This window comes from Trichosurus vulpecula, chromosome 3, assembly GCF_011100635.1.
Source record: "Trichosurus vulpecula isolate mTriVul1 chromosome 3, mTriVul1.pri, whole genome shotgun sequence".
NCBI classification, from domain to species: domain Eukaryota; kingdom Metazoa; phylum Chordata; class Mammalia; order Diprotodontia; family Phalangeridae; genus Trichosurus; species Trichosurus vulpecula.
In genome coordinates, this window is record NC_050575.1 from 206,448,632 (window position 1) to 206,461,976 (window position 13,345).

Here is a 13,345-nt window from a genome sequence, read left to right on the forward strand (position 1 = left end):
CTGGGAGAGGGTCTTAATGAACAGAAGTAAGGGTGGGGTGTGTTTCTATTTTGTAGGTTTTATTTTCATCTCCCTCTCTCTCTCTGTCTGTCTCTCTCTCCCAACCCTTCCCTTCCTCCCTCTCTCCTTCCCTCTTTCTCCCCCCACCTCCTGTTTTTTTCTCTACTATATTTTTCTGTCTGCAGCAGGACCCAATGGAGAATAAAGGCATGTATTTGCACAACTTTGGGGACCGGGAGAACGGCTCCATCTTTGAGGAGACTTTCGAGGGCAGGAGCCTATCCAAACTGAACCTGTGCGAGGATGGTGAGTACCTCTGTTCCCAGCACCTCAAGGATGGCATCAGAATTTCTTCTGGCAAAAGCAGCCCTGGGGGCCCTTGTGGCTCAGAGGCTCAGCTCCAATCCCGAGAATGTTGTGACTATAAGATCTAACCTCAGCTTTGCTCTCAGGGCACTGTGCAACCAACCTGGGGATCAGACCCCTGATGCATGGGGGGTAGTTTATACACTGCAAAGCATTTTTTGCACATGTTTTCGTACTCAATCCCCACAAACAGTTATCCTCTCTCTTCTCTCTTTGACAGCTAGATTCCTAGGAAAAAAAACCCTACTGCTCTTGCCCCCATTTCTTTTCTCTTACTTCTCAACCACTTGCAATTTGGCTTCCTGCCTCATCATTCAGCTGAAACTGTTGTCTCCAAAGTCACCACTGATTTCTTACTTGCCAAATTAGGTGGATTGATGAATATAATATCTTTCAAAGCATCTGGAAGGGACCCTAGAAATCATCTACTGTGGTTTCCAGGCCAAATTGAGACATAGAAAAGTTAAGTGACTTGCCCAAGGTCATACTTATAGTAAGGGGCAGAACTGGAATTTGAACCCAGGTCCTTGGACTAGAGTACCAGTGTTCCTTCTCTGTGCCATGCTGCCCCGAATATCCAAATGAATAAAAACAGTCATGGCCACTGCCCTAGCACAATTTCAAGGGGACAGGATAAATATGGAAAAGAAAATGTACCGAAATGTGTTTTCCCTAAGGCTTCCTGTTTCCAACTTTGTTCTTTTTCCTGAATTCTATGTTCTTGGCTACTGGTTGGGAGGGAATAGGAGAATTCAGCTAAGATGGAAACCTTGGGGAGTCAGGAGAGCTGGATTAGAGTGGCAACTTAAAAGTTTGCCAAACTAAGGTCTCTACTTTCCTCATTCCTTTAATTTCTCAGGGGAAAGTGGATGCTCTCTGATTTAGGGGAGATCCTAAGTCATCCTTGTTTTGCTTTCTCCCTGCAAGTCCACAAAGCCCCAGCTAGACTGCGACCTCCCCTTCTCCAGAATCCCTGCCTCAGAAGAGGGAGATAGCCAGGGAGGGAGAAGAGGAAGCAGGTGAGTGAGGGGCAGAGCGGGGCAAGAAAGGCAGAATGATCATGGAGAATGGAGGAGAGAAAGAAGAGGTCAAGTGAGACAGGGAGGAAAGGGAGGGGACACTCAGTGCTAACAGAATTAGAACTACACAATAGATAGTAGAGATGTAAAGTATCAGAAAGTCAAACCTACCCGCAGCGGTGTGACCATATATGATGAAGTAATTGACACAAAGAGACAAAGACATTGGGGCTAGGCGAGTCGTATAGTCAAGCTATAGACTGACTTTAATGGAGTAACTGACAGTATTTTATACAGGTTAATTACTGAGTCATCCTGACTTCAGAGAAAAGTACAATAAAGCATTGATTAAGTTTTTTATCTCCTTGTTCCCAGGACTGAGACACTATTTTTACTCAAGGCTAACTAGGTTGAAACATTTCTGTTCTTTCCCATGTGGGTAATCAGCTGCGAAGGTGGGTTTTCTTTGCCACATCTTCTCATCCTGCACCTGGCCCTTGCCGTGCACAGACCCATTCTCAGTTGACCTTGCCGTGCAAAGATCTTCAGAGTTTGCCTTGCAGAGGTCTGATGAGGCCTAATCAGGATATAGCTGGCTCTCCACACCAACCAATTCAAGAAGCTTCTTCTTTTCTTATAGGATTCTTCCCCTTTGTAGGGCATTAGCTCGGGTGAGGATCGGAGGCCTTGCAAAATGGAGAATTTCTTTTTTTTCAAAGAAAATGGTGGCAGCAGTGGATAGTAGCGGATAGAGTGTTGGGCCTGCAGAGTCAGGAAAACCTGAGTTCATATCTGGCTTCAGACACTTACGAGCCATGTGACCCTGCTTGCCTCCGTTTTCTCATCTGTAAAAACGAGCTAGAAAAAGAAATGGCAAACCACTTCAGTATCTTTGCCAAGAAAACCCTGAATGGGGTCGCAGAGTCGGACGTGATTGAAACGACTGAACAGCAGCAATAACAAAAATAAAATGGTCTTTGTGATAAGATCTCCTTAGAGCAGGACCATTTCCACGCCCTAGCTGTGCAGGGAATTGATCGCAGACCCTCATTTAAGACTGAGTGGACTCTGAGACCTCCTAGCGAGGCTTCTGTCCCCTTCTAACTCATGTAAGCCTTATGGGTGTCCTTGTCTCAGATATCTTCAAGGAAGAGATCATTGGATCACAAGCTGTCCTCCATGCCTAGAATGGGCAGGGGTTTTTGATGTCATCTAGTTCAACCTCATTTTACAGAACAAGAAACTGAGGCTTAGAGGTGTAGCGATTTGTTCAAGGTCACACAGGTATCAAAGGGCAGAGCTAAGATCTGAACCCAGGTCCTTTGACTTCAAATCTAGGCCTCTTTTCCCTATGTTATTCTACCTCTAATCTTACAGCCAAATTTGGAAACAAATTTAGGAAAAACTTCCTAACAATTAGAGCTATGCAAAAAAAGCATGGATTGCTTTGGAAGGTGGTTGTTTTCCCCTCACTTGAAGTCTTTAAACAGACTTGAAGATGACCATATGTTTGGCATCCCCTTCCCTCCTTCTACAGTCCAGGCAAACTGGCCTTCCTAATGTTCCTCACACATAGGCCTCCAGCTCCTCACTCTCTTTGTACTGGCTGTCCTCCATGCCTAGAATGCACTCCAACCTCACCCGTGCCTCTCAGAATCTCTTATTTCCTTCAAAACGTCTCTCAAGGTCATTCTCCTTGGCAAAGAAAACATAAACACCACCTTCCACACGTGGGGCCTTTGTTGATTCCCTGCAATGTCTAGCACCATTTTTATTTTTATATCTCCAGCATTCTGAACAGTGTCCAGCACATAGTAGGTGCTTAATAAAAATGATTGTTGATTTTTAAAAATGTTATAGTAGGGATGTTTTTTTTAGGTACCAGCTGGCCTTATGGCTGCCAAGGTCTTTTCTGATGCTAAAACTCTATGATTGTGTGATATCTGTCCCAAATCTGTCCTAGCAGTAATTAGTTGTCATCCATCTCAGCCCTTTCTGGGCACATGGAATTATAGAGCTTGAGGGAACATTATGTTTTAATTGTTTTTCAGTCCTGTCTGACTCTTCATGACCCCTTTTGAGGTTTTCTTGGCAAAGATAGTGGAGTGGTTTGCCATTTCCTTCTCTAGCTCATTTTATAGATGAGGAAACTGAGGCAAATAGGGTTAAATGACTCGCCCAGGGTCACACATCTGGTAAGTATCTGAGGCAGGATTTGAACTCAGGAAGAATAGCCTTCCTAACTCCAGGTCTGGCACTCTATCCATTGTGTCACCTAGTTGGCCTTGAGGGAACATTAGAAGTCATCTAGTCCAACCCATTACTTTACAGATGAGGAAACCGAGGCCAAGAGAAGTAAAGGGATTGGCCCAAGATCTTTCAATCCTAGGTCAATCCTTTTCTGCTTATAGTACATACAGAAGTATGTGCTTCATATATAGCACATTGAGGAAGGATCATAAGAGCTGGAAGGGACCTCCAAGGTCTTTCTTTTACAGATGAGGAAATGAGAGCTGGTGAGGCCTGATGGCACAAGGTAGCAGAAGTCTAGATGAAATCCAGCAAACTACAGATCCTGGAAGATACCCAAGGAGATGTGGTCAGGGTGGTTGGAGAGGAGGGGGAAAGAGGGTTAGGGATTGATAAAGATGATTACAGGAGCCTCCATTGGATCTTTCTGAGACTATGAAACCTGCAGTAACCAAAATGGACATAGAAGACTGTCCTAGGTGTGCAATATACAGGAGCCCTGGGGAACTCAGAATTTTTTAGTTTTTTAAAAATTTGCTCAGGTAGCAAATGTCAGAGACGGGATTTGAATCAGGTCTGACTCCAGGTCAGTGGTCTTTCCTCTGTGCCACCCTGAGGCTGTACCACATAGCAGATGTTGCTGAGAAAATTGCCTTTTTTGGCAAAAACAAACAAAGGAAAGTTTATGAAGCACTTGGAGGGAGGGGAGGGGTTGCCAAGCAAAGTGCTGTCCAAAACAAGTGAAGGAGTTTTTGTCCTAAAGTGTTCACATCTGTAGAATGAGGGGCTGGTTAGATTAGATGATTTCTAAGGTAGCCCCATCACCTTGAATAAGCCACTTCCCCATCTCTATATCTCAGTTTCCTCATCTGTAAAATGAGGGGTGGTTGGATTAAATGACCTCCAAGGACCTCTTCCAGCTCTAACATCCTGTGAACCTAAATGTCTTTTCCTTTGGAAAAAAAAATCTAAAGAAAGAGCCATCTGGGCTTGCTCCCTATTCCCTCCTCTCCCTTTGCTTCTCTACTTTCCTCCTTTTTCTTTCCCCCTCCCTTTTCTTCATTTCTCTCCATTGTTTTCGTGCCTGTACAGCTGTGAACCCTTCCAGCCTGGCGCCAAGGGGAGGAGGAGGAGGAAGAGGCAAAAAGAAGGAGGAGGAGGCTTGGGTGGTGTTCTGGCTGAGCCCAGCCCCCTCTCTGTAACCCCCACCCCCAATACTTTCTGAGGGCCAGAGAGAGGTGTTAGTGTCAGAAAAATATTACAGTCACTGCTTCCCCTGAGCCCCATCCCCATCCACTGGGCTTGTGACATCACACAGAACAGACTGCAAACGAGAACCTCGTAGCGGTAATGAGTTACACATGGTCCCTGAAACTGCACGCTGCCTACAAAGAGGCAGCCTGTTGAGCGTGGCGACTGAGCTCCCCTTCCAAAATGTCCCTATAAAACCCAGTGGTTCTCCTAGGAATCCTGACATCTACCATCTGATCAAGCAGGGTACACCCTCCACTTTCCCTCTCCCCTCACTTTTACTTGACTGACCATTAATGGGTCAGCAACTGAGAAGGATAGGAGCTGGGTTTAGAGCTGGAAGGGACCTTGGAGGTCTTTGGTCCAACCTCTTCATTTTAGTTATCAGGAAACTGAGGCTCCAGGAGGAGAAATTACTTGTCCAAGGTCACACCCTAATAAAATGAACTCAGATTTCAATGGATGGAGCTTTGCAGAGAAGTTTACATCCATTATCTCCTTTGATTCTCACAACAACCCTGTGAAGTAGCTGCTATCATCATCTCCAATTTTCACGTGAGTCCACTGAGTCTCAGAGAGGCCCAGGGTCACACGGCTAAATATGTCAAAGGCTAGTTTTGACTCCAAGACCAGCTGTCTATGCACCATGTCACCATGTCTTTAGGAATTGCCTGAAGTGAGATTTGAACCCGGCTCCTCTGACTTTAAATCCAGTGCTCTATGGTCTCTATATATCCCAGCCATTTGCCACCAGACATTTCTATTCTTCTCTCCCCTCCCCCGTTTTCCTTTCTACTTTTCCCTTTTCTTTTGCCTTTGCCTTGATTTGCTCAAAGTATCCACAAACTTGTTTTGGTCCCATTGGAAAGACTTGGAGCCAACAAGATCTGAGACTGAATCTCTCCTTGGGGTTAGGACTTGGTAAAATTCTAGGGTAAGAGTGTCCAGGCTTTTAAAATTTTTTTTTGAGCAAACAAGATCATCTTAGGGAGAGGGAGATGTTCTTGTGGAGACAGAACTGACATTAAGAGAGATAGCATGGCATAGTTGATATAGAGTGCTTGACTCGGTGTAAGAAAGATCCAGGTTCAAATTATACCTTTACTAGCTGTGTATCTGTGGATGAATATTTTAACCCTTTTGAGATCTAGGCACCATGAGAAGACTTATATACTAAATTATAGACTGGGATCTGCCATGATGAAGGGACCTCCCAGATGGCTGCAAGCATAGATCCATGACCTACTGGTTGACAGTCAATTGCTAGAGCAAGGATAGGGACATCACTGCCAACTGCATTTGCCTCATTTCTTAGAATGCCAGTAAACCTCGGATGATAGGATTTGGGGGACCAAGAATGGGGAATGTGGTGGCCTCAACCAGCAGAGAGATCTACCACACTAAGGCTTTAAGATCCACCTGTTGGGGCCTGCTGGTCTAGGATCTTAACAATGCACTAAGGTTTTTAGGGTATCTTGCATTTTAATGAGTGTTTTCTCCCCTTTTCCGTTCTTGAGGGGAACTGAGTATTTGTCAGCACCACTAGAGGGCAGGATTCCTCCCGGAGGTGGAGCCACGGAGCCCAGGGAAATCTCGGTCTTTCAGCTCAGTTTCTCCTAAGTATTTTGTATAAAAACACATTCACACAAGGACCTTTGATTCATTGTGTATCTGTCCTTTTCTTCCCACCTGAATGGGGGTGATATGAATGCAGTTTTCTGAGGGTTGAGGCCTTACTGTGGTTTGCTTCTATTAGGGACAAAGCATCTTGGTAATGAGATATCAGTCAATCAGCAAGCATTATTAACCATCTAGTCAGTGTCACAAACTGTGCTAGGGATGGATATAGATCACAGGGAGAGCAAAGAAGAACCCAGAGCAAAAAGCTCTAGCTCTATTAGGGACTGTCCCCTCAAGCGCTGACACAGTGGGACACTCATCTTCTCCCCCTTGTCCAAGGTCCTGATTCCCAGGTCAGCACTCCAGCCTCCTAATCTATTCTACAGCTAGAATAAATAAAAGAAAAAAGGTGTTTATTAGGCATTTACTATTGTGCCAGGTACCATACTAAGTTCTGGAAATACAAATACAAAAAGAAAGACAGTCCCTATCCTCAAAGAGCTTATATTCTACCAAAGAAGTTAGCACATATAGGAGAGTGAAGGCCAGGGAAGAGAGCTTTGGTCTGGAGAGTCCAAGAATGGTGCAGAGTTGATGCATAAAACAAGCAATTGACAATGTCCTCTCTAGAGGGGGAAGTACTATTGATTTGATTGTTGGGCCCAGGGCAAGAGATGGAAAAGGGAGTGGAGGGCTGGGGAGGTAAGGGATATATTTGCCTGCAGGCAGATTGCCAGTTGGCCTAGGTGGATGGCTGAATTATATGTGAAGGTAAACCCTGATCTGAAGTCTAGAGTCATCTAGATGTAGGGGACTAGTTTACATACACACACAGTCACAAATCAAGAAAGTAGAGCTTCTAGCAGGAGTTCCAAAGATTAGTAGATTAAATTTTCCAGGGACTGGGGGCATGCCTTCTGTAGATGCAGGGTGTACAGCTCCAGGTCTAGAATTGAGGGTTCTGGTCTAGGTGGGGGAGAAGTAGGGTGATGTCAGAAGGTAGATTCCAAGATGATCATGGGGTGAATAGATGAATGTTAGAGAACAATTGCAATTCTCCTATTCTGGGAAGACATCATGGAGAAGGTGGGCTTTGAGCAGAACTTTCAATGAACACGGGGATGTGAGTAGTGGTTGAACATTAGGGGGCATGATGAAGCATAGCATCTGTCTTGGCTCCATCTTTACTACCACCAACCAAAAGATAAAAGAGAGGGAAAGATTTTTCTACTCAAAGACCATTCACTTTGGTTCATTCACTCCCTTGTTCATCCTTTCAGAATTTATTGCTCCGTGGTAGCCCTGTGAGTAAACAGAGATATTTACTTTGCAACCTGTGACCTCTTGGACCTTATTGTAGAGTTATTCCCTATCAATTCTTTCCATTACTTGCTCCCAGATCTCCTACTCTATCCATTAAGTCCAGTATACACAGGCAGCTCAGTGCACAAATCAGCTCTACTACAAAGTTAGGGGATTTGGGGGACAAACTACACACAGTCTAGGTATGACACAATTACAACCCCACAATTGCTTAGAATATTAAACTATCATTCCTTCTAGGTCTATTGCCCCTTCTGTTGTTACCCACTCTATCATTCCTTTTCATGTTACACGTCCTTCCCTTTGCCTTCTGACCTTTACTTGGGGGGTTACAGTTTTGGAGTCATCACCCTAGTTCTGTTGGAAAGTTGCAGATCAGGCTCTGGGCTTTGGTCTTTATTTTGGTCTCTGGAGGATTCAAGTTTGTCCCCATTTGGGCCTCAAGTACATAAACTGACCCGTTCTTCTATTGTCCCCCTAGAAGGTCCTAGAAAAAAGAAATGAAAGAATGCTTAGTTCTAGGGACATGGTCTCTGAGTGAAGGAATTTTCCCTTTCTTTCTGCCCTTGAGTGGTGACAGCAAAGAATGAAGCTCTGATCAATCATCAGTGAGATGAGATGATACCCATCTTCTGGTCACTTACCTCCCTCTGCTCACTGAAAGTTCTCCAGAACTAGGAAGGTGTCCTCCATTTGATCCTCCTCCGTTTGCTTGGATTAAGCATTATTATGGGTTCCCCATCCTGTTTCTATCCTGATTACTTTTTCACAAATGCCCTTTATCCTTATTGTTGTTCAGTTGTTTTCAGTCACTTCCGACTCTTTGAGATCTCCTTTGGGGTTTTCTTGGCAAAGATACTGGAGTAGTTTGCCATTTGTTTCTTCAGCTCATTTTACAGATGAGGAAACTGAGGCAAACAGGGTTAAGTGACTTGCCCATGGTCACACAGCTAGTAAGTGTCTGAGGCCAGATTTGAACTCAGGTCTCCCTGATTCCAGGCCAGGTGCTCTAACCACTGAGCCACCTAACTGCCCCTCCTTTCTTAAAGGATCATTGATTTAGAATTGAAATTTCAGATGTCACCTAGTACAACCTTTTCATTTTACAGATGAAGACACTGAGGATCAAAGTGGCTGAGTGACTTACTAGGTTGACACAGATAGTGTCAGTGGTAGGATTTGAACCCAGGTCCTCTGACTCCAGAGTCAATGTTCTTTCCATTACACCATCCTGCCTCCTCACTGCTCCATTTCTCTCTGTATTCACCTGGGCCAACTGAACCTTTTGTCCCCTCAACTTGATCATGATACACCCCTCTATCACCTGGTGGATGATGTTAGATGCTTCCTGGTCCATGTTACCAAGGATGGAACGTTATCAGTTAGTGATCAGTTGACAGCCAACAAACCCCCATTTCAGGGGTACATTAATAAATGTTTAACAATGAGCTCCCCAAAAACATACGATACACTTTTAAAGTTTAGTCTGGATTTTTCTCATTTTCTCCATCACTCTCTTAAGTCTAGACAATCAACAAAACACTAAATCAAGGCCTGATTTGGAGCATTTGCTGATTTTGGAGGTGCAGCAGACCCATTCCAAGGAGTGTGCTGAAGCCAGCACATACCTGTTTGAGTGGCCAGTTATTAAATTTTCAGCATGGACATTTCCACCTCAGAAGCAAGAAAAGTCCTTTATAAATATTATACCATCTAATCCTCACAACAACCCTCTCAGATAGATGCCATAATTATCCTTATTTTTCAGTTTAGGAAACCAAAGCAGACAGAAATTAAATGATTTGCCAGGGCCACATAGCAGGAGTTGAACTTGGATCATCCTAACTCGAAGTCTGACACTATCCACTCAACACTACCATGTTGTCTGACTGGGGCATGCCCAGTTCAGAAATGGGAGAAGAAGGAAAGAGGCAGCAAGAAGAGGCTTTCTGAGCTGGGGTTGGGTTTTCCTTACCACTATAGCAATCTGTTCAGGCCTGATCCCAGTGACCTTGTTCACGGTTCATCTCTAGCTCCTACTTCCTGCCCCATTTCAGGCATGTTTCTCCTAAAATTCTCTCCCCTCCACCCAGATGTCCACCTGGCCACCCCATCTTCTGAGTCCTCTCAGAATTCATGCTACCCCAAGCCACACAGAACTGATTCATCCAATTTCTTCTTATGTTTTCATTGGAAATGTATCTGTGTCACATCTTAGTCTCTCAGAACCAGGCTCTCTGGATCTTCCAAGGTGACTTGACACATAGTCCAAATTATTTGATTAGCTAATATACTGATGGGAAAGAAGTTATCCATGGGCCTCCTCTCTCTAATAAAAATGGATCAAATATTGGCTGGACTTGGGGGGGGGGTCATCTCTCATTTTAGTAATGTTGTACTGGCTGTTCCCCATGCCTAGAATTCATACCCTCCTTATCTCTGTCCCTTAGAATCCCTAGTTTCCTTCAAGATTCAGCCCAATGACAGCTTCTATATGAGGCCTTTCCTGATCTCCACAGTTGCTAGTGCCCTCCCCCAACCCCAGTAGCCTTGTCTCTAGTTTGTATATACCTAGACATATATCCATGGCTGTCTCTCCGAGCTAGACTGTAAGTTCTTTAAAGGAAGGAATGATTTCAATTTTATCTTTGTACCCCAGCACTCATGTGCCTGCCTGGCTCACAGTAGGAACTTAACAAAGGCTTCTTGATTTACCAATTGGCATCTCTCCCTTTCTCTTTCTCTACTATAGAACTAAGGCATCCTCCCAAGCAGAGAGTTCCTTCCCCCCCCCACCAGCCCCCACCACATGCCACTCCTACAACCAGCTTCTCTGGACCATGTGTGAGGTTTTACACCTAGAGTTGTTGGAGGTATATAGCAAAGACAGGATGAGCTTCCAGGCAGCTTGGCCCACTGGCCTTGGTGCCAATGACAGGAGATAGCTATAGACTTAGTGCATGAGCTAAATTGGGACCTAAGAGCAAACAATGGACCACGGTCTGAACACACAAATGTTACAGCTCTCACTGTGCCCCTTCCCATCTACTTTCTACTTCCTCCTCTCTCCCTGCCCCAATTGCTGGGCATACACCTGAATTGATCCCATCCTCTGACTAGGGAAGCCAAAGTGTATCTTTGGGTTATAGAATCGTAGGTTTGGGACTGAAAGGAATCTTAGATGTTATCTAGTTTAATGTCCTCATTTCACAGATGAGAAACCCAAGGACCAAACAAGCTGGTGATTTGTCCGAGGTCAATAAGAGTCAAGATTCAAAAAACTATTGGCATTGGGTTGGCTTGGGTGGCACACCCATCATTAGACACCTTGAGAGCTTTGGGTGTAAGAGCATAGGTGAGGGTTCAAGAGCTCTCGAGCATCTTTACCTGTGGCTATTGGGTATGTGCCCTTTGGGATAGATGCATGCTCTTACATATTTTCTGTGATGGGCTGTGCTGTGGTCTGTCTGAGGGCCTGAACAGAGGAATTTAGTGACCATCCTCAACTGCTCCTGTCTGGGTCTCTGACACATCACTTCAGTTTGCTGCTCAAGATTAAGTAGTTTGTTCAAGCATATTGATCTTCTTTTTGCAAATGAGGGAACTAGGGCTCAGACTTGCCCAAGTCCACACTGTGAATAAGTGCTAGAAACAGGTCTGCTGAAACCCAGCCTAGAACCCACTTTGATTGCGTTGCCTTGTCACTGATCACAAGTATAATGTGCTACCATTAGTCCTCCATCCATGGTAAACAGCTTGAAAATCTCATCTGCATTGCATTCTCCAAAGGAGGCATTGCTACCACCTGAAAAAAAAATCCGTCCCTGTTTCTTGGCAGCTGTGTTAACTTCTCTTCTCTCCCGTAGTGTGGCTGCCTTCCTCGCACATATTCCTAAGCATCTTGCCAGGATAATTCATGTTATCCTTTTTTTTAACTGTCCATGGGGACAGATTTTCTTGAAAACCTCATGGCAGACCATTTAAGTTGTTTTCAATGTATGTAGGGATATAACCAGGGAGGATTAATCCTATATATTATGCTGCTTGTTAAGGGGACCAATTAAGTGTAGATAATAATAGTTCAGATTTATAAAGCAATAAAGCACCCATTTATTTGGGTTTCACAACAGCCCTATGAGGTGGGTAATACAAGTATTATGCCCATTTGAAAAATGAGGAAACTGAGTCTTAGGAGGTTGTTAATTTTTTTTAAAGTTATGTCCTGTTCATCTTTGTGTCCCTAGCATACATCAGGACTTAAATGATAGCGTTGTGACCTTGAAGGGATCTCCGAGGCCCAGAAATAATGAAATGACTTACTCAGGGTCACACAGTGAGTTAGTGGCGGAGCCAGGTTGGCATCTAGGTTGACTAGCATCAGTGCTCTTCCCATCACATCTTGCTGGCATTTAACAGAATAGAGCCAGGGAAGCTGGGAGCAAGCTAGTCAAGCAGAGGGACAGGAAAATCTCTCTGTTCTGACTAGATAAAATGATTACAGAGTAGTTTTCATTCCAGGAGTATTTGAATATGTACTATACCCAAGGCAACCCTTGGCCTCTTAGAAAAGTGAGAGAGAAAGCAGGGGTTGAAAGTAAGGAACGTGGAAATGATAATGCAATTTTTTTGCTGTTATTATAAGCAGACAAAGGTGTCTTGGAATTGATGCAAAGCAAAGATTGACAAAGGATTCTGCTCACAACCATCCTGTGTAATATTTGGTACAATTTTTATTATTCCCCCTTTACAGAATGGAAAACCACTTGTGAATTTAAGTGATTCAGTCACTCAACTAGTGTTTATTAAGTGCTTACTATGTGCCAAGCACTGTGCTAAGTACTGGGGATACAAAGAAAGACAAGGGAAAAAACCCCACAATCTCTGCTCTCAAGGAGCTTACCAGCTAAAGGAGAAGACAGCACGCAAGCAGTCATATACTGATGAGATACGTACAGAATGAACTGGGAGCTGTCTCAGAGGGAAGTCACTAAAATTAAGGAGGACTAGGAGAGGCTTCTTGCAGAAGGTGGGACTTTAGCTGAAGCTTGAAGAAAGCTGGGGAAGCCTGGAGGCAGAGAGGAGGAGGGAGAGCGTTCTTGGCATGAGGATTCGGAGTAGGCAGATGGGAAATCTTGTTGAAGAAACAATAAGGAGGCCAGTGTTGCTGGATCAAAAAGTGTGTGTGTGTGTGTGTGTGTGTGTGTGTGTGATGGTAGAATAAGGCATAAGAATACTGGTGAGTTAGGAGTACTACACAACACTTCACACCATTGTATACCACTTCATACTACTACACACCACTTCACACCATTATCTGCTGCTTCACACTACTACACATAACTTCACACCATTATGTGCCGCTTTATACTACTACACACTACTTCACACCATTATATACAACTTTGCACTACTAACACCATTATCTGCTACTTCACACTACTACACATAACTTCCCACCACTATGTGCCACCTTTCACTACTACATACCACTTCACACCACAATGAGAAGGGCTTTG

General features: G+C 44.2%; 1 protein-coding gene across 2 annotated transcripts in view; it reads left to right on the plus strand.

Annotated features, from left to right (window-relative positions):
* Positions 1–13,345, plus strand: part of SCARA5 (scavenger receptor class A member 5) — a 143,085-nt gene that overhangs the window by 8,505 nt on the left and 121,235 nt on the right. For both annotated transcript variants that reach the window (XM_036751622.1, XM_036751623.1), the window contains exon 2: positions 186–306. In XM_036751622.1, the coding sequence (XP_036607517.1) occupies positions 195–306 (112 nt within the window). In that variant the 5' untranslated portion in view covers positions 186–194. The remainder of the gene's footprint in view (positions 1–185; positions 307–13,345) is intronic.